The sequence below is a fragment of the Phoxinus phoxinus genome, assembly GCF_949152265.1.
Source record: "Phoxinus phoxinus genome assembly, chromosome: 3".
Classification (NCBI taxonomy): Eukaryota; Metazoa; Chordata; class Actinopteri; order Cypriniformes; family Leuciscidae; genus Phoxinus; species Phoxinus phoxinus.
This window is the reverse complement of record NC_136878.1, coordinates 15,382,954-15,408,051: the sequence shown is the minus strand read 5'-3', so window position 1 is coordinate 15,408,051 and position 25,098 is coordinate 15,382,954. Positions and strand designations below refer to the sequence as shown.

Sequence of the window (25,098 nt, the reverse complement as noted above, 5' to 3'; positions counted from 1 at the left end):
ATGATGAAATTATAAATGTGTCTTACGTCATTTTTGCTCTGTATAGACAAACAGAGAGAGCTGGTTAGGAAAGGTTCGCTGAAGAATGGCAATGCTGGAAGCCCTGTCAATCAACAACCCAAGAAAAATAACGTGATGGCCAGAACAAGGTACAAACTAGAGAAAATAATCACCAAAACGGTGAGACAACATGAACGTTGTCTGTCTTTTAGGTTAATCCAAAAACAGACTGCTAACTCTATATTTCTTTCTCAAACCAGGTTAGTGGTTCCCAATAAAGGCTACTCTTCTTTAGACCAGAGCCCAGATGAGAAACCTTTAGTTGCTCTAGACACAGACAGGTAAGCTCTTCACACATCCTCCATTTATTTATTAACGTCCCCATTTGCCACAGGCTTCAAACTCACTTGTTTCCACTTGCCTTTGCAGCGATGACGACTTTGACATGTCTAGATATTCCTCATCAGGATACTCATCAGCCGAGGTGAGGTCTCTATGGGAACAGGTACCTATGATCTCTGGTTAATGCATTAAGCCCCATACCACAAGCGTCATGACTGTGGATTTCTTTCTCAAAAGTCACTCACAATCTTTTATGCACTAAATTCCCTTTCATCTCTCCTTGTTTTCCTGTAAAGGTCACCATTGTCATATCCATGTTGTTATACGTGCCATTGATTCATTAAACCAATAAATGTACCAATCAAGCTATTGAACCAACCCCGTTGTCGTATTAATCTATCAAATAACTGCTTCCAGGAAAATCAAATGAATTACTCTGATTTGATTAGTGACGGCCTGACATGCTGTTCGTTGCTTCCTGCAGCAGATAAACCAGGATCTGAACATCCAGCTACTGAAAGATGGATACAGGCTGGATGAGATCCCTGATGATGAAGACCTGGACCTCATACCGCCCAAATCCGTCAACTCCACCTGCATGTGCTGCCAAGCCACCTCCTCCACTGCTTGTCAAATCCAGTAAAGCCATCACCTTTTCTCCTCCTCGTGCTCCTCTCTCTCTTTTCCATCCCTTATTCCCGTTCATAACCCTTAGATAACACATCTAATCAATATTACAGTGGGAAATGTACAGTACAGTAAACGTTACGATAAACATGGTGTACAGGAAAATGTGAACACACACACATACACAAAAACGCATTACATGTGCTAACACACACATACACACATTTACTCTAACATATGATTATTACCATGACTATTATTGGTTGCTTCCTCCTATGGCAGGATATGCACTGTTTTGCTAATACGCTAGGAGAGTCTGCTCACTTTCACCTCCTAGTCTGCATTGCGTTATACTGTAAACGTGAAAGTAGAACAAATAAAGCTTTAAAACGGCTTTAATTGTGATTTAAAAACAATAACTTGATGTTACAGAGAGTTTGAAATAGCTTATCCACAGAATTATCCGCTTTCATGTTGCACTCATTGCATCAACGTTGTCATTAGGGTAAGATTTGATTTGCGTACGGATCTGGTTGGATGTTTACTGTTCGTGGCTGCTATTGAGGCTATACTTTGGTTCGTTTTTTGTTGAACATTTTGCATGTTGGTGCATTCGTACTGCAGCGCTAACAGTAGCCTTGTCTGGCATGCACCAGGGCATCACACTTTGTTTTGTTTACTCTTGGTATGTCACATACGTGTGTTTAATTGAATCATGTTTGAATCATGTTGATCTGATTGGTCAAGGCCTGGACTGTTGTTGTTTTCACAGTACCTCTCACTACAGGCCTAAGAAGATCAAAAGTGATTACATGAAGACATTTTGTGTCTCTCAAAGCAGTTTTTCAAAGGTCAGAAATAACTGGGTATGATTTACGGTAATCTGTTATGACATTTTCTGTTCCGTTTAGACAGAATGTCCAAACATGTTAGATAGTTAAAGCACCTGTTAGCTTTTTTAAAGTAAGTATTGTTTTATTCAGGAAGATGCTCCGATATAACAAACTCGAAGGCACCAAAGTATGTTTATGCTCCTTGTTGGAATCAATTATTTTTCCCTGTGTCCATTTTCATACGATCACTGCATTTCATGGAAATGGTTACTTTTTCAGACATTGTGGGCTGTTTAAAAGTGCTGTTTTCTGCTGGTCTTTGGAAATAAACTATGAATGTTAATGTTGCTAAAATGATAAAAATTCCCTGGTCTATCTTAACATCCATTATTATAATTATTGTTAAAAATGATTCAAGCTGTCAATGATGAACCTGCACTGTTAGTCTACACATTAAATCTTTTACAGATTTGACCCTTCAATTCAGCTTTGACACATTTTGTTTTGTCTTTACACTACATATTGTGTTGATCAAGTTGTATCTCAAAATGAAAATTGCTTTCATTTGAACTGCTCATATTCACTTTTAAGTGAATTTTAAAAGTGTAATGACCTGATGTATTCAATTCAAGCATAAGCAAAGGTGAGCATTTGTTGGACAAAAGCTGTGTTTTTATGTTATAAATATGTTAATTATGTGAGAAAGTCCATTTATGTACTAACAATGTTGTTATTGGTTTCAGTGATATCAATAAAAGCAGACCTGAATTACACTTCTTTGTTTTAATTATTTATCCTCTTTACACATAATTTACAGGTAATGAACGATGAATGTTGCAAAAATGATATAATGATGTAAAAATACAGAATATATATGTACAAATGATAGCGATGTAAAAATACAGAATATGCACAATGATAGTGGCTCGAAGTCTGCAAGATGCTGATAAACACAACACAACATTAGGATTCACACTATGCAACTAAGAAGACTTTTGTAAACAACAGCAAAGTATTTCTCTATAGTTTGCTATTTACATTCTGCAATCTAAGTTAAGAGTATGAAACCTCAAAACAGAAGGCACAGGTTGAGCAGTTTTACAATGACTGTGTTTCAAATGACCTGCTTCTTGAATTCAAGCTCACATCCTATTAAACATATGGAACATCTGGAAAATAAATTAGCACAGATATTCTGTGATGATAAAAAGCGTAATTTTTGTTGATCAGTTATCATAACATAAAAATCGATACAACTTGAATAAAGATCTCACAGATCCATTGCCTATTATTCACATTAAAAATTCTGTTTGTGCTTGTCTTTTAAATGGCTGATCATCACGGCAGATTCAAACTAAATCTACATTCAAATAACATTACTTATTTCAAGTATTTCAACAGCTGAATCTGAAAATGAAAACCCCATAAAAAACGAATAAAATAATATGTTACTCAGGTTCATTGACAAAGTTAATACTACAGGCTACTAAAAAACTAAAGGTAGTGAGAAAAATGACACAATCTCAGTTCTGTATGGTTCAGCTGTGCAATATTTGGAGATTAAAGGCACAGATCTTGCCTCGTGTTATATCATAACACGCCTGTAGATGGCGATGGTAAACTATTAATGAGTGAAACTCTGTTGGCGGGCCTCACTACATCACTTATGAAGGCTGATCAAAAACTAAGTAAAAGTTTAAAAAAGAACAAATTGAAAGTGTTCAGAATGAAGAGTATTTTCAATGCTCTAGCTTAAATGTTACATTATTTTGCATAACTGAATAGAATATGCAAATAATTACTTATCATTGCTTAAAACAAAAGTGTGATTGTGTGAACATGACAACTCAACATGATGTTAAGTTATTTTCATAAGTGCCCAGAAGTTTTAATATCATTCAAAAACTGTGTTCAACACTAAAGTCAACCGCTGCCCCCCTGAATATCACCAAGAACAATATAATATTCACAGCAATTATTTTAAAACATATTCACTTCCTATACTGGACCACTGGAAATATTGACACTTCAACCTGATTATTGAAATGTGTCTGTTTCACATAATATATCTTTACACAGACTCTGTTCATTTCCCTTTTTCACAGTGGGTGTATAATAAATCACTCTGTTGACATCAATCCCATCTTTGTGATATAATGTAAATATGTGTAATTTACTGTAAATAATATCTTTACTCATTTAAAATAACCATTGGGACTTTATTACATTGTTTCTGCCAAAAATGTAGTTTCTCTCCATTCCATTGAGAAGTCCCATTTTCAGTCTTTGTCTTAAAGTACTCCTGCAAGCATATTTTGTAAGACTCCATTATGATGTTTTGTATGACTCCCCCTGATGATATCTTTTATCATCGGTTAATAGATATCATTATATAATAGATATATTTCATATCAGATGGATAGTTCATAGATGTCATTAATCATTAATAAAGGCTCTAAGACCTGAATTGGGTGTGTCAGGTAAGAGAGACATCCAAAATGTGGGGTCAGGCTCACGTAGTTGCTCATACACCAGCAGAAATGTGATCACTGGAGCCAGAGGACGATGTGGATGTTGAAGAGTGTCGTCTACGTCCGGCGGGACCCTGGAGCATGTTGGGGTGAAAGCCGGCGTGTCTGCGGGCGTGCTTGGTGAGGTGATCGCTTCGCATGAAGCATTTGTCGCAGAGCGGGCACATGAAACGCTTCTCTCCTGTGTGCGTACGAAAGTGTCGTGTCAGTTCATCTGACCGGGAGAATTTCTTGGTGCAACCTGACCAGGTACACTGAAAGGGCCTCTCACCTAAGAACACACACAAACAGGAGAAATGTAAGGCCCTCCTGATAATACAACTTAATCTAGTTAGGCTATAACAAAACCTAATCGACAGATTTATTGGTGACTTACTAGATGTGCATATGTTGTTGTGTCAAACTGGAGACAACGTTTTAAACGCCCGTCGTTGATGAGCTTTAAGAATTCATCGATGTTTTTAGTGTCGACGTTTTGCACTGGATGTAAACGCACTTATTGGGAGGGGCTGAGCTTGGCTACAACGCGGCACCACGTGCCGGATGTTTACAACTGTGAAATCAGGAGGTGTGTGTACATGACGTCATCGTTGCGTTAAGTTAGCTATAGCATAGGCCCATAGATGCCTCATTTGCGGCTAGTCTGTCATATTGGAGTGGTCAAAGCCAGTCCGTTGACATTCGAGAGCAAGTTGACTGGGCGATTGCAACCGTAGTTAGACTCATGCATGAATATATCTGCAATTGACTTCAGCAGATGATTTTACACAATACAACAAGACGAAGGCGTCAACTAACACGACATTACAAAAGTTACCATAGCAATTCAAAAGTACAACAGTAAAACCCTACAATATTGAGTTGATTTAAATAAAAACACAAACCAACACATTCTCACCTGTGAAAGGTTGTCCGATTTCTTCAGGAATTTAAACATCTGCGGCTTCACAACCAGAAGCTGCGCAATGTTGTGGCATCATTGATTCTTACTGTGAGTGACGACATCCTGACCGTTCCAAGATGGCGGGTACGCCTACGTGTCTGGAGCGGTCAAATTTGTCATCTACGTATACATTTCTATGGGTTTATAGACTTATGCGCCAGAGAAACAAGCGTGCAGCCATCTTTGAAATAGTGTGTTTAAACTTCCGTTATTGCAGTAGTTCTGTATATTTCTATGGCATCGCAGTCGAAGAGTAGGCTAGGCTAAGCTGGTGAAGTGTATTTTACTTATTGAAGAGTTGACGAAAGTTATCATGAGCATTGTACTATTTGGAACGGATGTCATAACAAATGTCAGTAGATCGGGAAGATTGTAAAACTAGCGGTTCATTAATTTATCCGTACGATCTTACTTTCATGTTAAGGAAATACAAACAGGAAGACAAAAGGCAACGAGCGCTGGAAAGGGGCGAGGCTACACAAAGTCTATATATGGGGTTAGTGAGTGTCGCATTGATGTATGTGTGGACCACTAGAATGACCAATGACCACTAGAAGAATAGAATTCAATAGAAAAGAACATATTCGCCATATCAAACCGAATCATTAGATTGCAAATTAGCAAGCCTGAAATGAGGTTAAGCCACTTCTAGCATTTTCCCGCCACACGATTATGCAATTTTATGATCACACCGTGACCTGCGTAACAATGTGGACTAAGCAACATGTTTGCTCTCATTTTGGTAAGAAACATTGTGTACTGTTCCACCCTCGTGCACCCTTGAGTGCTCCGCCTGCGGTTACACCCACATGAGTGGCAGTTCCTGAAACAGAACTGTTCCTGAGAACACGCGAGCGTGGGTCGTAATAACAGACGACGTTCCAGACAACTTAACAGTCGGTATCGAGTTACTGGCAGTAGTTAAGTAATTGTGTACATATAAGCACAAAATTAATTCAACCGTGCTCATTTCATACCGGTGTGTACTCTGAAGTGCGCCTTGAGATGGGACGATTTGCCGTATATTTTACCACAGCCAGCATAGGTACAACAGTGTCTCTTCTCAGCTGATGCATGCAGTCTGTCACGGTTCCGTGTCCTTTTCACCCTGCTCGCGTTCTGTCTGCATTTCTCCCGGTTCTCCTTTACGCCGTTTTGATTCTCCGCATCACAGTCCACCATACGCTTGGTGCTGATTCCGCTCGGGTTACACTGATTTAAGTCCAGCAGAATCATTGCGACCATTAACAGAGTCCGACTCTCTTGACTTTCCTCAGGTCCCTCCTCGCCGGCTAGTTTGCCTGTGCGGCCAGAGCTCGATCCGTTTGAGACCGGCTCCAAGGACCTTGCTGCAATTTCAACGTCCGTCATTGTAATTACCCAAACTGTGCTGTAACTGTAGAAGTCACCAGTGCCTCAAATACTTCAAAACAAAACTCAGAGCGCAGTGTGGATGCTCATCATATGGGCATCGGGGTACAGACGACTCCAGTAAACGTGGCTTTACGCCTACACGTGTTTTTCCCAATGTGACTGGGATGAAATAATGTTCCCAGCGAAGGATAAAGGAAAAAGCTTGTGTCGCTTCTTGCGTCTATAACGTTACACACACACGAAGCATCCAGGTGTCTATTCTCAATAATGATTTCAAGAACACCAGAAAGCGTGGAAACTTTGCGTAGGCTACTCTCTTCTTCCCTCACAAGTGCGTCAACTCTGTGTGCCGCTGTTTGCTGTTCTGTTCCTATCTGAAAGAAACTACTTCGCGGAATCCCAAGGTGTCATCATAAAGCTCGCAGCTGATTGGACATAAGCCCTAAGGGTCCAAGAGCGACGCTCTGAATGCACTACCAGGAATCACCTAGGCAGCATGAGATTGACGTGTCATTGATCCAATAGTGTTTAGAGTTTGAGAGGGAGGTGGGGCTAACATAACAGTAGTAGCATGGTGAGCCTCCTTCAGAATCAGCAGAGGGTGCACTGGTTGATACAGTTGAGGACACTGTTTCTAAAAAAAAGTAGTAGACGTTTGCATTAATCAGACTGTCTATCTGACATTTAGCTAGTTACAGTTAAACCCAATGTGAGTCAGTTTCACGTTGTTCAGCAGGCCTATAAATTGTATATTTTATATATTATTTTATAAATTACATAGCCTATATCATTTATTATTAATGTTTAATATATTAAAATGTTTTAATCACACGCACGCACGCAATTCTATTAATTGACAATAACAGCTCTATTTCCGCGTGGAATGACCTGTATATCAACTGTATGAACTGTATGAACTCAGTGGATATTGATATAGCTATACACACGACACTAACACGTTTTAGTTTCAATAGTCCCTTTCCTTAAATAAAGCGTGCATTTGAGCAGATGATTTGTACTAGGCTAAACATGATTGTCCTACATAAGTAAAATAACTTTTGAGGCGGGCCCTCGTGAAGGGTCATTGGAGAAGGAGAAATTAGCCAATGAGAGCAAACGTAACACGACCCTTTTCAGAGTAATCTCCGAACTCGCGGAGGTTCACACTGAGAGACAGTTCTAGGAAATTATGGGAACAACGCAAACGAGCCTATTTCAAGAGTTTGTCCATAGACATGAACGGCATGAGCTGCTTATGAAAGCATACATTTACAATCAACGATCTTAACAACCCCTTAGAATGCAACATAAGAATAATATTTCCGTGATCATCTAAATAGTTCGATTTTCTTATTATTCTGTCTAAACATTCAGAACCATAACTATTTTATTAACAATACTTGGTAATGGGCTCTTGACATAGGCTAGCTACTTTTCTAGGTAAGAGTGAGATTTCATCATTGCAGGTGTTTTTGGCTGTGTTGTTTATTTTGTTGTACTGTTTAAAAGACGACGCATTTGGCCTTCAACATGTTAACACGTCTAATAAATCATATCGTTTCTAACAACGCTGTCAGTACGAGATGGGTCACGTTGATGTTGTTATTTCGCTCTATCCAGCCCCACGCACGTGTCTGTTTTTGTGGAACAGAATGTACCCTGAACTAGAAGTGAACTTGAACGCCTCCCTACGATGCAGAAAGGACAGTGCAAGCAACACTTCCGCTCGAATGCAGAGTCATGCTTGTGCTTAAGCAGAACAGCACTCCAAACTCAAGAAGAACAGATCGTTCTTTGGGATTCCAGGATGTAAACTTAAAGAGCTTTCTAGAAAACATAAAGGCAAACAAATCTTTTAGACATGGGACTTAATAGACTACTGGTTTAGACTAAATTAATGAGATAAATAGGCTACAAATCAAATAAATAACTCGGATGAATCTTTTTCAACATGATCACTTATTTTTGGGTGCAACCTTTTTTTCACAAAATGAGAAATTCAATTAAATTTGGTTCATTGCTACTGTAATTTAAGAGTCAAATTTAAGTGATAAAATATATTTATATTTTAAAATAAATAAAGTTGTTAAAAAATCCAAAACAATTTCTTAAAAATGTATGAAATTGATCAGAATTTGACATTTCTACAGTATGTTTAAAATAATAATAATAATAAAAAGATCAGATGCCATTCTCTTGAAATAATGTAACTTTTTTGTAAACCATCACACTGACCTTAATAATTTCCCCTAATAACAAAATTAACCACAATGATGTTTTGAATTATATATATTCTTTTATTTGTTAATACATGCCAAACATCTTATTCACATTGAGGAATACAGTATACACATTTGTATTTGCATCCAAATACTTAGCCTTCTACAATAGGAGTCCTCAGATCCCTGCTCTCTGTTCTCTCATATCTCTCATTCAGCTCGTATCATTTGGAAGAACAACATGCATTTTAAAGACACTATAAGTAAACTGAGACCTTTCCGTTCAAACTACAGCATTATTGCAGAAAACATGTGCTTGGACTTGTTAGCAGAGAAGTGCTTACCAATAAGTTTAAAAAGAAGTGGCGGGAGGAGAAACTTGACTAAAAGTGGTATACAATTCACAACCTTTTATGCTACAGTATAGGAAAATATTAAGAAAATACTGTACATAAAGTTATAAGTCAACATGTCATTTTGGCACACTGGGTAGGTTGTCATAGTGTAATGTCTTCTATCAGACACAGAGACGTTCTCTTAAAATCCTATTATATTAAACTAATTTTTTTTTTTTACATCCACAGAAAGATTTACAGATCATATACAGAACATTTACATGTGAAAAAACAAGTGTCATAAATATGCTCACTCTTCTATCCCAAACAAGAGAGCGAAACAGAGGATAGTGAGAGAAACTTGCATTCAGTAACTTAGATCAAATGCCCTCTCTGTCTTATTTTGCTGGAACCAGTCCAACAAGAGGATTTGTTAAAGGACATTACCCTAAATAATAGAGCATGGACATGTTTTAAGGGCCCGTGTATTGTTCATGCATTCCTTTTACCTGTTTTAAGGCTCTTTGCAGTATAATCACCTTGTATGAGGGTTAGCGCCTTCCTTGTGAAGGAGAGCAGGCCCAAATAAGAAACAATGCTTAAAATCATATAAAATGAAGCAAATCTGATAAACATATTGAATGTCATACTAATATTGATTTGAAAATCATTGGTTATTTGAAAACCACAGTGATTAGAATTACTGCTATGCACAAAAAAAATAATGCCATTTAGTATTTTATGTTTTTGGTTCACATACAAGCTCTAATACCAAATGTATATTTTTACATCTCAGAACACTGTGACTGTAATAATGTTTTTAAATCTCTTAGCAGTATTGCACATCAGTAAGGCAAACAATCCATCCAATGAGTGATGCATGTGGTGGAAATGGAATAAGTGGAATAATTCATTTACTAAAAAGTGACAATACTGAATATAATTTACGCCAGAGATACAAATGCCATTTCGGTATTGCTTTAAACTGCTCTGTTTCATTTATGATATAAGTTAAACAGCCATTTAAAACAGTGAATTGTAGAGCAGTAAATGTTCTGCTTTATCGAAAGTGACTGATTGATTTATCTGAACGAAATTAATTGTTAAAAACGGAGTCTGTCCAGATCTCCTTATATCCTTCTGAATTCCCACTATGATAAATCAAGTCAATAAAATGATATATACCCATTAAGAAGAAAATAGGAAGAAAATTGCCAAAGGTATATAACTTTCTGAAAAAAAGATAATATTATGTACTAGTCTTCATTATGTCCTTCCAGCATGTTAACATATTAACTCAATCCGGTTGATTAGTGATGAGACTGGTGTGCATAAAGAACTCCTGCTTTAAAGTGCATAACACTTCTTACTGACCGACCGACTCTCTGTGGCATCTTGCATAGCAAGTCAACATATAGTACCTTTTCTGTGTAAAATAACGCACTTATAGAAAGACAATCAGACTTTTTGCTTTAAAATCCTTTTGGGAAAGGTTCTCTATGCATTTTAACACTTGCAACAGTCTAAAAGTATGTTTGGAATGGCATACTATCATACTACTATTACCACAGCAGCACGTATGAATGGAAATACATAGATGACCTGCTACACGTGCCAAATGTGCAGTTATTAATCTGAAAACACTGCGCAGGAATACTGCAGCCGACAATACAATATGCTTGACCTTTCATATGCAGTGTATTATAAAATCAAAATTAAACTAGCAATATATGTTATCATATATAAATCATGTTAGGTGACAAAAATGTAGCATACTACTGTTTAAAACATTTATCATCATATACTGTTTACTTTTTGCACATACTAAAAGAGTATGCAGTGTACAGTACAGTGCACTGAGCAGTATACTAGCATTCCATACCAAACATGCTGTTAGTGTAGAGTTCAACTGGTTACTCCTTTATAAATAGGTTCAAATGGGCACCCTTTTGTGATAAATTTGGAACAATACAGACTACAAATGACTAAACATGATCATTTAGTGCTTTAAAATTTACATAATCTGTTTTTTAAATATAAATTATGCACAAACTTATGCTGTATTCAGACAACTCATTGTATGGTTATAAAGCCTTTTGAATGCAGTTGTATACACCCGACAAGGGCCTAAAAGTAAATCAAGGGTCCAAAAAGGTTCATCTTTTCATAATAAAACCAATTATATTCTACATTCAACATCTTATGGAAGATACAGTATGCCTATGTCCGACTAATCTGCTGTGTGGGTTTGAAATGACAGAACATCAGTGTTAAAAACCTTGTCACAGTCTTTTGGTTTCAGTCGTTCAGTCGTTGGTTTCAGTCGTTTTGGAATGAAACCACCACTCTACCAGGCCTGTAGGGCATATTCTCAAGTCTATGGAGAGAGAGAGAGCATGATTCATGCTGTGACAAGGGTGACCCATCTAAGCTAAAACAGTGAGTTGCATTGCAAAGTTTTGTTAAGGCCTGTTCACACCAACATGAATGTTCGGTACAAAAGTTCAGTATGATTTGCACATTTGTCGTTTCAGACTAAAGTAAAAAAAAAAAAAAAAAAAAAAAAAAAAAACAGACAGGCGGATGTAATTCAAAATGCAAAATCACTCTCAGATAGTAGGTGTCACTTATAGTAATGCTTATAGTTTACCCCAATACGCAAAGTACGGCACAACTTTCCGTTTCTGACACTCACTTGTCAGAGAGCCAAAAAGGAAGTCAAGCAGTATTTTCAAACAGCCATTCAGATTTTTTCATATGCTATGGTGTTTATTAAACAACACCCAATATAAAAGTACAGAGAGCAGTGAGCCGGTTTTAGATTCTGCCTCTGCTATTTACTGTCGTCACTAAGTCATCGTTTTATGTAACGGCAGAGGCTCCGGCCATGTGATTAAAAGCACAAATTATATTGGTTAGCTAGTTTTCTTCACAATGCAATGAGAAATATATTAGAAGACACTTTTTATTAACAGCCATTCATTCGAATAAAATGTTTATCGCACCAAACTTCCGTACCAAACAAACGTCTTGGTGTTAATAGGCCTTTAATCTCAAAGTTTCCCCTAATTATGAATATAGCCCCAATAGCACTTTCAGAGCACTTTCGAGTTGAAGGGAACTGGAACTAATGTTGGCCTAATGGCAGTGGTCAAGTTCTGAATTTATGAGTTCTAAAGAAAATCTGACTTTGCATTGCAGTGTTATAATAGGAAATTAACAGCAATTTGATACCCATTATAAAACATTCCAGTGTACAGCTAATTACTCAATCAGACAGTACTAATTAACGGACTGGCCCTTGGATTTTAAACGAGGTAGAGCCACCCTACAGGAACTAGATCTACAATGCCATCACTACTGGTCTGACATCATCACGTGTAATTGTGTCTGCTGTCAAAACTTTGGAACGCTGAGGGTTTGGCCAGTTTCCTCATGGACAGCGAGTCTGTTTTACCCTCCAGTCTTGCCCCGGCTCTGGCCTTCTGGAAAGGATTCTTCGAGCTCCCACGGCCCTTGTCCATTCTCTCACTTATGGAGAAGCTCTTTCGGGAGTAGATGTTGGAGTGCGACTCCTCCGAGGAGGAGCAGCTGTTTGCTCGTTCTAGTCTAGAGATCGGTGAGCAAAACGGGCCCGGTGCGAGGCCCAGGTCTGTGCCCATTCCCCCGCTACTGCTACTTTGACCCCCCTTACCTGTATCTGCAGAGCCTTCTGCCAGTTCCTCTGGATCAGACTCGGCGTGACTGAGCTCGGCGTCTCTCTCAGGGTGCGAGACGCCCAGGTCCTGAGGCTTATCGAATGTGAAAGAGCCTCCAGGCGAGTCAGACCGCTCTGGGACAGGATAAGGGGTAGAGACGCAACGGATGTCTATGCAATCTGTGATGCTGGTATATTCGGCTGCCTTCACCTGCACGCCCATGCCGCCATAGTAACCACGTGACGTGAACATCAGGCTGTGCGACTTAACCATCGATGGCTCATCCAGAAACAGAGGCCCTGCTGCGGATAGGAAGCGACTGCTCTTGGAGCGCTCCAGAACGCCAGCTGATGGCGGTGGTGAGGGGTCCAGGTCCCAGGGGGGCAAGTTATCTGGCAGCAGGTGGGCAGAGCAGAGTGATAGGTCAGCGGCGGCACTGTCCTCATATAGGGCCGTACCGTCCGACTGTCTTTCGCTGCCCCCTGCCCTTCCACTGCAGTCCCGCCCTCCTGAGAGCACCGCCTCCATGATCTCAGAATGTAGAGATGAGTCTCGAGCAAGAGTTGTAACTGTCCGGACTGGCTCCAAGAAGCTCTCAGTAGGCGGGACGTCCTCTGAGGCAGAAACATAGATGTCTATGCAGGAAGAAGGGCGAAATTGCTGCTGCACAGATAAAGTATTCAAAGGTGTGGGCTTGGACTCTTTAGGGCCTGCTCCCGAGGACACGGACTGTGAGCTGTTGGCCCGATGGAGGCTGAACAGTCTATCTTTAAAGAAGCCTTCCCCCCGATCTGCTCCGCTCTTATCTTTGGAAGAGTGGCTCACGTAGAAGGAGTGACTGCGGACACGTGGGGCCAGAGCGGTTGGAGATGTAGGAGAAATGGACTCCTCGCCACCCTGCTCCAGAGACTCCTGTAGCCTGTAGGAATTGCCTTCTTGGCTGTTGAAACTGCTCTGGCGCAGGATGTAATTTGTATCTGTGCAGTCAGATGATGTCCTGGACCTGCCTTTGTTGACTTCGCCTCGATCCATACCAGCAACCCGCTCCAGTGCCACAGCAATGCGGCCGATCATCTCCTCCATCTGAGCGAGCCGGATGTCCACAGTCTGCAGGGACGCTTTCATGAAATGTTCCCTCTCATTCACCTCCTCCAGACGCATCGCCATGTTCTCTACCCTGAGTGATCAGACATTAGATGATTGCATGAATATTAGGCCATCTAGTAATGTTGTGTTGGTCACACTTTACATCATTGTCTTTGTTAAATACATTGAAAATACACTACCAATTAAAAGAAATTAAACTTTTGATCACCAAAAACGTAATTAAAAAAGGGGCAGTCAATTTTTTTTTCATTGATCAAAATACATTTCTATTTCAAATAAATGTTCTAGTCAAAAAAAGTATTGTGGTTTCCAAAAATATATTAAGCAGCCCAACTGTTTCAGGATCATGACACTGAAGACTGGAGTAATCATGCTGAAAATTTAGATTTGTCATCGCAGAAGGAAAAGGAGTTACATGATAAAATATTTTTTAAATAGAACAGTTATTTTAAATTGTAATAATATTTCACAATAGTACTGTTTTTACAGTATTTTTAATAAAGGGGATGTTAAGACGTAGCACCAATCACTAGTCCCAAACAGATTAATGAAAAGATGTGTACAGTAGATCCAAAAAAACCCTTTAAAAAAAATCAGAAAAAAGATCCGCACATGAAAATTGGCCAAAAACCTCACAATATTTTATTATCCAGAGGCCACAATAAAAGTGCAAAAGTGCGCAAAATGTTTTCGGGTTATGGTCAGCAGAACATTTGAGGTTGTCAAAGTAAACATGTTAACTTTAAATATTTATTAAATATATTTATAGAAACACTTTAAAATAAGGTCTCATTTATTAATATTAGTTAATGCATTAGCTAACATTGACAGTTAGTACAAATCTCATTGTTTATTGTTTGTGCATGTTAGTGCATTAACCTTATTTTAACAAATACAACTTTATTTAAAAGTATTAGTATATGCTGCTTTGGAATAATAGATATTTGTGAAAAGGGATTTCCAAATAATCGTAACTGAATTGATAACGTTTCTCTTCAGGTTTATGCATCTAACATTACTCTAATAATATTTTGATGTATGGTCAACTTAATACCAAGTAAATATTTCTCAGATTGTTTTTTAAACATTGGCTTTAGCTTCAGTTACAACGTAAAAGCCAAATGAATTTTGAAAATAACACTGAGCAAAATATTACATGTGATATTATAAAAACAAAGTATGGATGTGTATGAAAATATATGCCTATTATATTTCAGGAAGAGGCTCATCATATTTGCGGGTCCTTGCCATAAAATGACTGAAAACCCCTGGTTTAAAATACATTCGAGTGTTAATATTCTTTTGTGTTGTCTGTGATGTTTTAACCTTTCAGATGTCACACGTATCCTCTCATCATTGGAGGAATTGAAGCGATCATCTTTCTCTCTGAAATACTCCTCCATACACTGCTCTTCAAAGTCATGTACCTTCTTCAGTTCATCTTCAGTAATGAAGAGCTCTGTGGGGGGAGAGGTTATTTTTGTCACTGTGACTTTCACATTAGATTAGTTTCACAAGTCCAAGTGTTCTCTGTTAAACAGAATTTTTTAAATTGTGTCTTCACCACACAGTAGCAGAGCGCATCATACTACACATACCTTATTATTATGCAGTACAAATACTGTGCATCACTTTTGCATGGCAGTATACAGTATGAAAGTAATTTGAGCACAGAACTGTCTCGCTATTACGAAATAATCATGTTTGGCAAAAGATGTATCAAAGAGAATCTTTAAGTTGGCATGCGTTGGTTTCACTCTCATTAGCTGTATGATCTGAGAAAACAAAAAGACTCCTGCTGTCATTTTGAGGCTTTCAGTATATTGCAACAGCATTTTATTATCACTCACTCAGCCCATAGTCGCGCTCATCCTCATCATGCTTCCTCCAGCGACAGCAGAGGTGTTTGAGGACCATAGTTATGTGGCTAAAGATGATGAGAGGAGGAGGAAGGACAGGACGCTCATGGAAGGTCATGATTAGCTGGTACCTCTGGAACTTCCACACCTGGTTGGAGATGGACTTCACTTCAAAGAATGTGTTACTGTGAGAATGAAAGACAACATTAGCAGCATACAGCATTGTTTCACTGGTCTGAGCTTCAGACGGCATGTCCACATTCTATTGGCTGACTATGTGATGATGATGCGTGCAATCTGGAAAGCACTGGAAAGAAAATTGCAAGCTACAATCAGATTTCCTGACTTAATATGCATGACTTAATTATGTCATTAGTCAAAAGGCTGGTCATGTGAGATATTCATATGACATGGTATTTATTTACATGGTGAAAGAATGCCATAGCACTGTTATTGTAATGTTCTTAAACACTATGGAATTAACATGATGCAGTGTATAAAAGAAATAGTAAAACAAGGACAAAAAAAAAAAAGGATTCAATATGAAGTATAGTCATGTTTTTATTCAATATGACTATTATTATATATTTTTTATCATTATTAAAATATAATTGCAAGGATATAAGGATTTTTGGCCATTGAAAATTTTGGTAACACTTTACAATAAGGTTAATTAATTAACATGAACATCTACAGCATTTATTACGGTAATCTTGGTTAATATTAATTTCAACATTTACTAATACATTATTAAAATGTTGTATTTGTTAACATTAGTTCATGTACTGTGAACTTACATGAACAAACAGTGAACGACTGTATTTTTTATTAACTAACATTAACAAAGATTAATAAAGACCGTAACAAATGTTTTGTTGATTGATAGTTAATTTTAGTTAATACTGTACATGACCTATTAACCTTATTGACCTATTAACCTTATTGTATAGTTGTTTAGTTTGTCCATTGCTTAGAAAAGCACACACAATGTGAATATTAATTGAACTTACTTAAAGACAGCAATGAGCAAATTAACCAGCAGGATGTTGGCCACCAGCAGGTAGCAGGCCATGATGGCGGGAACAATCCAAGCTCCGGTTTTGCAGGGTGGGAGAGTCACGATGGCTCCATCCTCTGTGGTGATGTTCTGACCACATGGAGCTGTTAAAATATACATACAACTGAGTGTTGCCCAAAAATCAATCAACTGTCTGACCAAAAAAGAAAAGAAAAGAAAATCTTTGATTTGTCTTTGACAAATAGCAACAAAGGCCACTTTAGAAAATAGAAAATCTCCTACTACCTTTCTGACACATGCTCAAAAACATCAAAATAAAAGAACCAGTCAAAAGTGGGTTGTGGATAAAACTTGAATGGAAAGACTGTATGCACCAAGTTGTGGAATTCAAATATATTGAAAATATATTCCATATGTAAAGTTGCACCCCCAATATATTTAAACATATGCCATGTTTAAAATATATTGATATTAAATGTACAGCATTCTTTTGATGGTTGCTTGTAGTTGGTTAGAATGTATTGACAATACATCATACGTTTTTCCAAATGGGATGGTTCAGTTGCTGTAGCTTTCAAGGAGAAGAAAGTCAGTCAGGTTCATATTAATTTACATATTTATTAGTATGTCATTTACTGGTTTCAATTTTTTTAAATCACACTCAGGAGCCCAAAGTGAGAGAGCTGAAGTAACTGGTAATATTTAAAACGCAATTTTTCATTTCTTTTTTGTTAAATTCCAAATTCAAATTGTCAAAAACTCTGACAACTGAACCACGTGAAAAAACTTTCATACTGATGAGTGGAGGCAAATGCATTTTGTTGTTAAAGGATGTATAGCGGACATATGAGATGGTCTCTTTCCAGAAACATGTTTGGAGCTTTTTTGAGGAAACGCAAATGGGCACTGATGCTCATGCTCTATTAGATATGCATAACACGTAATATCAACCCAGTGGATTTTTCTCCACCGGTAAGTTCAGTTTACATTGTGAAATGAGAAGGAATCACACAGACTTTGCGGACTACCATAATAATGGGACATCATTTACTGTAGTGCTAGCTGGCTGTGGGAGGCTCATGATGGTGACTTAGCATTATCCAAGTTTCAAGTTTCCATGATAGGGTTTTAAAAAACTGCAATTGGACCTAAACAATTTATTATTGTCATAGCACCTTGAACATTTCCCCCACCACGGAAACCTGTCCATTAGCTTAGCAGTGCCGTGCAGGGGTGTCATACACTCAATGACCATCAGGGGACGGAGATGAGGTGATGACATGATTGTGAAATTAGAATGGCTCTGGTGACAGAGATAAATCTAGCAGAATTTATATATTGGAAATTGCCTATATGGGATGGACCACTGCTACGCCCAGGTCCATGAGTGCGAAAGTAATTTTCGACCAGCCAGAGTTTTTCATTCACTTTGTGACGTAGCTTCCTACTATTCACATCTGAAACAAAGAACGAAAGCGTTATTTCAGCTCTCTTGTCTTTGGGCCATCAATCTCTCAGCGCGCGCGCACACACACAAACAAACACACAAACAATTGAAAGTAAGTAAACAACAAACATACACACAGTACTTAATGAGAAAACAAAAAGAGACGCTTATCCACGTGACCGAGTCACTACATTTCTATGAGTGTATTGATGTATTTTCAGGCACAAGAAATAGCATAAATCTGATAAGAAAGAATAACAACACTATAAGCACTCAGGTTTTGCAGCTGTAGAGTAAGATGGTCCTGGGGTAAGATACAAGTCAAACATCTTTATTATTCACAACCGATAATTAGGTAGAATCATTCAATTTGATAATTGCTACTATCGTCACATTCCTTCCAATGTTTAATATATGTAATTTAACCTTTTTATGTATCTTTTTAAATGTGATTATATGATTTGATTGTCTTTAATTCACTTTGAGTGAACTAAACCTGATGCATGGTTGCATGGTTCAAGTTATATTTGAATTTAAAAATATATATATATTTATAATTTATATACTACAGTTCAAAAGATAGAATATAAGTTTTTTCCATCAAGGATACATTCAATTGTTCAAAACTTACAGTAAAGACACACACACACACACATATATATATATATATATTAGGGCTGTCAAAAGATTAATCGCGATTAATCACATCCAAAATAAAAGTTTGTGTTGGCATAATATATGTGTGTGTACTGTGTATAATTATTATGTATAAATACACACACATTCATGTATATATTTAATAAATATTTGCATTTCTATACTGTATATACATTTATATAATTTGTATTGTATATAAATATGTTATATATAAATATAACCAATTTTTCTTAAATATATACATGCTTGTGTGTGTTTTTATATATATAAATAATTATGCACAGTACACACACATATATTATGTAAACACAAACTTTTATTTTGGATGCGATTAATCTTTTGACAGCCCTAATATATATATATATATATATATATATATATATATATATATATATATATATATACATACATATGTATATATACATATGTATATATATATATATATATATACACACACATATATATATGTATATATATATACTGTATATATATATATATATATATATCAATACAATATTGATATATTGATATCAATATTAAGCAGTACAACTGTTGTAAACATTGATAATAATGAGAATATTTGAATATCTGAAGGATCATGTGACTGAAAACTGGAGTAATGACTGCTGAAAATTAAGCTTTTCCATGACAGGAATAATATGCATTGTAAAATATATAAATATATATATATATATATATATATATATATATATATATATATATATATATATATAACATTTATTTTAAACTGTAACAGTAATTTACAATATTACTGTTTTTACTGTATTTTGGATCAAATAAATGCAGCCTTGGTGAGCGTAGGAAACTTCCTTCAAAAACATTAAAAAAAATCATTCCAACCCAAAACTTTTGCACAGTAGAGTCAAAAATGATGTCAGGCATACATTATACATCCCAGGGGAGATTTTACTCCAATGCCCATTTATATGATTTTCAATTTCACGCTCTAACACAATGGTTCTCAACTGGGGATCCACAGAAAACTTCTAGGAAGGCTGCACATTTATATTATTTCCTTTAATATTACAATACTACAACTATTAAAATGCCAAACCATGATATCATATTAATGTCTTTGCTGAAAAAAAATAAAACATAGCATCGACATTCATTCAGACAATTTTTATTCTGTACCCACAGAATCATGAAAAAATAAAATCATAAGTCATGAGAATAGGGTTAAATATGGCTCGGTTAAAGTTGTGTTTTTCCACTCTAAGCTCTGGGGATGAATAATATAGATGATATAATATCAGATCACAAATTCTAAAAGTTAAATTACCCATTGAAACATATTAAGAGTGTTTTTCTTAGTCAGACTTTTGCTGATGCTCTTCTTCTGCAGTTTTACTATGGACTACTATGGGGAACAATTGGGTCTTAAAACCATTTTGAAACAGCAGAAGCACTGTTCCGTATCATCCTGTAATGACAATATAAGTGCAGCCATTTACAGAATATGAGACCATTTAGAGACACAAGCACAACTATCCATCACAAAATCTGATCCACATATAACCATTTCAGCTGTTAAATGCAAAGCTTTCATCATATTTGTGTGCACATTTATGCTATCAGATAACAGCTTACCATATTTGTTCATACAAGCTGGACATTTATGAGACAAACCCTGAGGTGTTGTGTGTGAAACTGAGTATACCATAAATGCATGTACCCCTGGTAAATGTTAGTAATATAAGTCAGCCTTACGGTCGATTTGGTCAGCAAACACCTCTCCGTAGATCATCCAGTATGGCATGAAGAAGATGTTGCGTGCCAGCATCCAGGATGGGTCCTCATTGGGATTGAGAATTGCCTGCCGCGCCACCCCGAAACTCATCAGCACCACCAGCATGATGATCACAAAATACATCATGTCGATCATCTACGTTCACCCCGGATCATTGAAGAAGGTGAAATGAAGGAAAGAGAAAGATGTTAGTGTTAGGAACTGTTACACATCTACATACGTAATTTCAAATGGCTGTCAGAGTTCATTATTAAACCGATCAATCAGTCTCCCTCACCATCTTGCCAATCATCATGACGTATGGACCCAGGTATTTGTTCACTCCGAAGATATCGAGCAGTCGTATGTACCAATAAATGATATTGACGCAGTAAATGACCCTCCCGTAGCTCATCAGGGGCGGGTCTTGTAGGCGAAGCACCATCCCAATGGAGAAGATGAGGATGGCCATGAGGTCAGTGACGTTCCAGTACTCCTGTAACCACACTTTCACCTTCTGCAGGAGCTTCCCCGGCTCTGACATGAGGATCTAAGGGACAGGAGAGAGTTAAACAGTGAAGAACACGGTGGAAACCCTAATGTTGGACAAATTAACTCTTCTAAACATTTGTAAACCAAAATCACAGAAAAGAGTAATATTTTTTATAAAATGTAATTTATTCTTGGGATGACAAAGCTGAATTTTCAGGATGGACATGGACAACTGAACTTCAAAACAACCATTAACCACCAGACAAGAAGCAAACGTATTTGCATTTATTCATTTCCACAAGAGGGCAGTAATGGACTGTTTATTTGAAAGAGTGCACATTCTGAGGTCTCCTCAACAGCAAGTTTTTAACTGAATGGCAGCGGTGTAATTATATGCAAATGTAATTATTAGACATTGCTTATGAATAATACATCTTTCCCCACATTTCAGGGATCGAAGGAAACAATATTGCTTTCTCACTGAGGTCTAATGAAGACTCACCTCTCTCATCTTCTCGATGCCATTGGTGAAGATGTAGGCAATAACAATCCACTCCTGAGGAGAGGGCCACAGGTCCATCTTCACTAGCACAATATAGTTGAAGAGCATCAAGTACCCTACATAGGCCAACTGTGGGAATACAGAGCATCATGATTTGATTAGGGAAAATAACCCTCTTTGGTCAGTTTTAGCTCAAACAATGAAGTTTATTAAATTCACAGAGAATACGTGATAATTCTGACTTTCATTATGTTAGCTTTACTTACACCAGAGTTATTATAGTTTAGAGTTTTAGATTTTTTATTTTGGTTTCTATTTTATTTTCAGTACTGTTTAAAAGTTTGGATCAGTAAGATTTGGAAAGAAATTGAATTATTGTATTCAGCAAGGAACATTAAATGGATCTAAAGTCACAGAAAATATTTCTTTGGGGTCAGTAAGATTTTTCTTTTTGAAGAAATAAAAAAAGACGGTAATAAATTGATCAAAAAGTGACAGGAAAGACATTTATAATGTAACAATATTTTTATTTCAATTAAATTATGTAAATTCTGCTACGTTTTCAAAGAATCCCGAAAATCATACTGTATATCATAGTTTGGTAATAATAAGAAATGTGTCCTGGGCACCAAATCAGCATATTAGACTGATTTCTGAAGGATCATGTCATGTGACACTGAAGACTGGAGTAATGATGCTGAAAATTCAGCTTTACCAGCAGAGGAATACATTACATTAAAAAAAAAAAAGTTATTTTAAATTGCAATAATATTTACAATATTACTATTTTTATTGTATTTTTGCTCATTATGATCATGAGCATGAGAGACTTCTTTCAAAAACATAAAAATCTTACTGACCCCAAACCTTTAAACTGTACTGTATTTTTTTCCAGTACAGCTTAGTGGAGTTTTCACTCTATCATTGTTAGTTTTCGTTTCATTTTAGGTTTTCTGTTTTCTTAGTTTCAGTATCTTTAGTTAATTCATTTGTAATATTTTAGGACTACCAAAGTTAATTACCAGAATTAAATTACTTAGAAGTCTAGCATTAATGATCTACCAGGTTTAATGCAGGTGTGTTGTTGGTTCTATAATATACCATACATCACAAACTAAAAATAATTTGTCATTTTTATTTTATTTTAGTTAGTTTTGGAGTCATGAAAATGTATTTAGTTAATTTCAGTGGTTCCTAGTTACATTTATTTACATATGAATTTGGTTAAACAGACAGTAGAAAGATTGTCACTCTCACCAGTGGAAAACAGAAATATTGCTAATGTGACAGTGTGACAGAGAGAGAGAGAGAGAGAGAGAGAGAGAGAGAGAGAGAGAGAGAGAGAGAGAGAGAGAGAGAGAGAGAGAGAGAGAGAGAGAGAGAGAGAGAGAGAGAGAGAGAGAAACGAGAGAAAAAAGAGTGAGTAAATAACAAAAGACACACGCACATAGAGCAGAATTTTTCATCTTCTGGAGCCTGGAGATTTGTCAGATTCATGGCCTATATTTAAAACATAGATGAGGCTAAAAAAATCTCAGCTGTTTTGATCTCTACTTGCCTGCATTTGAACGTTTCTCCCTCTGGACCTGATATGGTATCTATTGATATGAATTGAACTGAACTGAAAGATTTCAGAGGACATTTCTCTGAAGAATTCACATACAAGGTATTTTGATGTTCATATATTTGATATGATTTGATATGCTAAACAGACTGAACAATACTGTGTGTCTTTTTGTACTAAATGAGGGCACAGCTGGGGCTTTTACCGTGTGAAACCAGAACTTGACGATAGGGGCGTTGTAAAACTCATAAATTTTGCGACCCAGTGGAATCAGCCGATGGCGGCTCTGGACCTCCACCACCTGTTTCTTGCGTGAAGCTTCTGTACTGACGTTTCCCAGCATGGCCTGGAAAAAGTATAGAGGAGAAAAAGAGGAGAAAAATAGAAAGCATTGCTTTTACACACTATTTACATAGTGTGACTTCTCACCCAGAATTGCATGCAGCTGTTTCACTGCTAAGCAATCCTGAGTGTCGAGGAAGGTGAGATATTCACTATGAGCTGGGCATTGATGATTCCGCTGGGAATGGTGCGGGAAAAGAAAGAGAGAGTGTGAGAGTGTGTGAGAGAGAGAGGAAAAAAGAAAAGGGGAATGAAAATGCCCAGTGTCATGAGTTATTTGGACACATCCTTAATCCAAGAGTGGGGAGCTTATCCCGTAAATGGAAAAATATGGTGCACTCTTGGACATTATGGCAGAATTGTATTGCAACAACTTTTTTTTTGCTGTTGAAGCTGTTTGGTCGAACTTTGCTGCATTACAATCTTACAAAGTACACACTGTCAACCTAAATTCAATTATATATATAAATATTTTTTTTAAAGCTTATGTTATGCACAAGATCTAATTTTGGCAAAGGCATTTCAATGTTTTAACAGAGAAAAATTACTGCAATTATACTTTCCAGAAAAGCATTCAAATGCATTGCAATACAATTGTCATCTTGTGTTGTAACCTCATATTTCTATATTATATTCATAGTGAAGTGAGGGGCAAAACTTCCATTTTTGATACCGTGTTGTATATAAGATCAGGTCAACCCAGTCACGATCTGGGAAATGTAGCCCTTCTCAGTTGTTTTGACAGTAACTCTTGGACTACATTTCTAAACTAGTGTCTTGTGCTGACCTGTTTCTTTAGAGCAGTGGTTCTCAAACTGTGGAGGATTATATGAGTTGATTGGCTGATTTAAAAAAAAAAAAACAGACCTATAAAATTATGTAATTGACAAAGCACCAACAATTACTGTAACTGACTGTGTTTAAACTAATCTGATAAAGTGTTTTGTGTGTCATACTTTCAAAAGTTTGGGCTGCATGTATTTAATCAAAAATACAGTAAAAACAGTAACATTGTGAATTATTATTATAATTTAAAATGTTTTCTTTTTTATATATATATTTCACAATGTAATTTATTTCTGTGATGGCAAAGCTGAATTTTCAGCATCATTACTTTAGTCTTCAGTCACATGATCCTTAAGAAATCATTCTAATGCTGAAAAGAAATTACATTCTTTTGTAACATTATAAATGTCTTTGCTGTCTTTTTTGATACATTTTTCTTTAAAAAAAAAGAAGAAATCGTACTGCCCTTTAACTTCTGAACAATACTGTACAATATAAAAAAAAATACAGACTTTAAAATGACACAATTATCAATTTCATATAAAAACATATTCATTATTCAAATTCTCTGTTTGCCAAGTGCAGCACTAACAGCGTATGCATTCTAGTCGTCAGTTTATCGAGATATTTATCAGATTGCACCAGTATAGCACCAGTCTCTTTCTCTGAGAC

General features: G+C 36.8%; 4 protein-coding genes across 8 annotated transcripts in view; 1 reads left to right on the top strand and 3 right to left on the bottom strand.

Moving 5' to 3' along the window:
• The window catches only part of ela3l (elastase 3 like), a 28,043-nt gene extending 24,283 nt beyond the window's left edge, over positions 1-3,760 (top strand). For 2 of the 4 annotated variants that reach the window (XM_079605606.1, XM_079605605.1), the window contains 4 exons: positions 47-149; positions 261-341; positions 430-505; positions 827-3,760. In XM_079605606.1, coding sequence (XP_079461732.1) covers positions 47-149; positions 261-341; positions 430-505; positions 827-985 — 419 coding nt within the window. In that variant the 3' untranslated portion in view covers positions 986-3,760. The remainder of the gene's footprint in view (positions 1-46; positions 150-260; positions 342-429; positions 506-826) is intronic. The other 2 variants (XM_079605608.1, XM_079605607.1) reach the window with 2 other exon arrangements.
• ankrd34bb (ankyrin repeat domain 34Bb) overlaps positions 1-25,098 on the bottom strand; it is a 322,103-nt gene that overhangs the window by 56,812 nt on the left and 240,193 nt on the right. The window lies entirely within an intron of this gene.
• On the bottom strand, positions 2,571-7,042 carry klf9 (Kruppel like factor 9). Its single transcript, XM_079605616.1, has 2 exons — positions 6,254-7,042; positions 2,571-4,604 (listed from the first exon to the last, which is right to left on the bottom strand). The coding sequence occupies exons 1-2, from the start codon at positions 6,645-6,647 to the stop codon at positions 4,327-4,329; spliced, it is 672 nt and encodes a 223-aa protein (XP_079461742.1). The 5' UTR covers positions 6,648-7,042; the 3' UTR covers positions 2,571-4,326.
• The window catches only part of trpm3 (transient receptor potential cation channel, subfamily M, member 3), a 165,713-nt gene continuing 149,551 nt past the window's right edge, over positions 8,937-25,098 (bottom strand). The window contains exons 21-28 of the mRNA XM_079605615.1: positions 23,504-23,644; positions 21,735-21,863; positions 21,039-21,290; positions 20,722-20,896; positions 16,879-17,029; positions 15,860-16,053; positions 15,336-15,468; positions 8,937-14,079 (exon numbers count right to left, since the gene is read on the bottom strand). Of these exons, the coding sequence (XP_079461741.1) occupies positions 12,579-14,079; positions 15,336-15,468; positions 15,860-16,053; positions 16,879-17,029; positions 20,722-20,896; positions 21,039-21,290; positions 21,735-21,863; positions 23,504-23,644 (2,676 nt within the window). The 3' untranslated portion in view covers positions 8,937-12,578. The remainder of the gene's footprint in view (positions 14,080-15,335; positions 15,469-15,859; positions 16,054-16,878; positions 17,030-20,721; positions 20,897-21,038; positions 21,291-21,734; positions 21,864-23,503; positions 23,645-25,098) is intronic.

What these genes read in the sequence shown, in the direction of transcription:
- klf9 (XM_079605616.1), bottom strand. Translation starts at nt 6,647, where the DNA reads ATGACGGACGTTGAAATTGCAGCAAGGTCCTTGGAGCCGGTCTCAAAC. An exon ending in GCACTTCAGAGTACACACCG is followed by an intron (nt 4,605 to 6,253) that starts GTATGAAATGAG and finishes GTGTGTTCTTAG; the next exon opens with GTGAGAGGCCCTTTCAGTGT.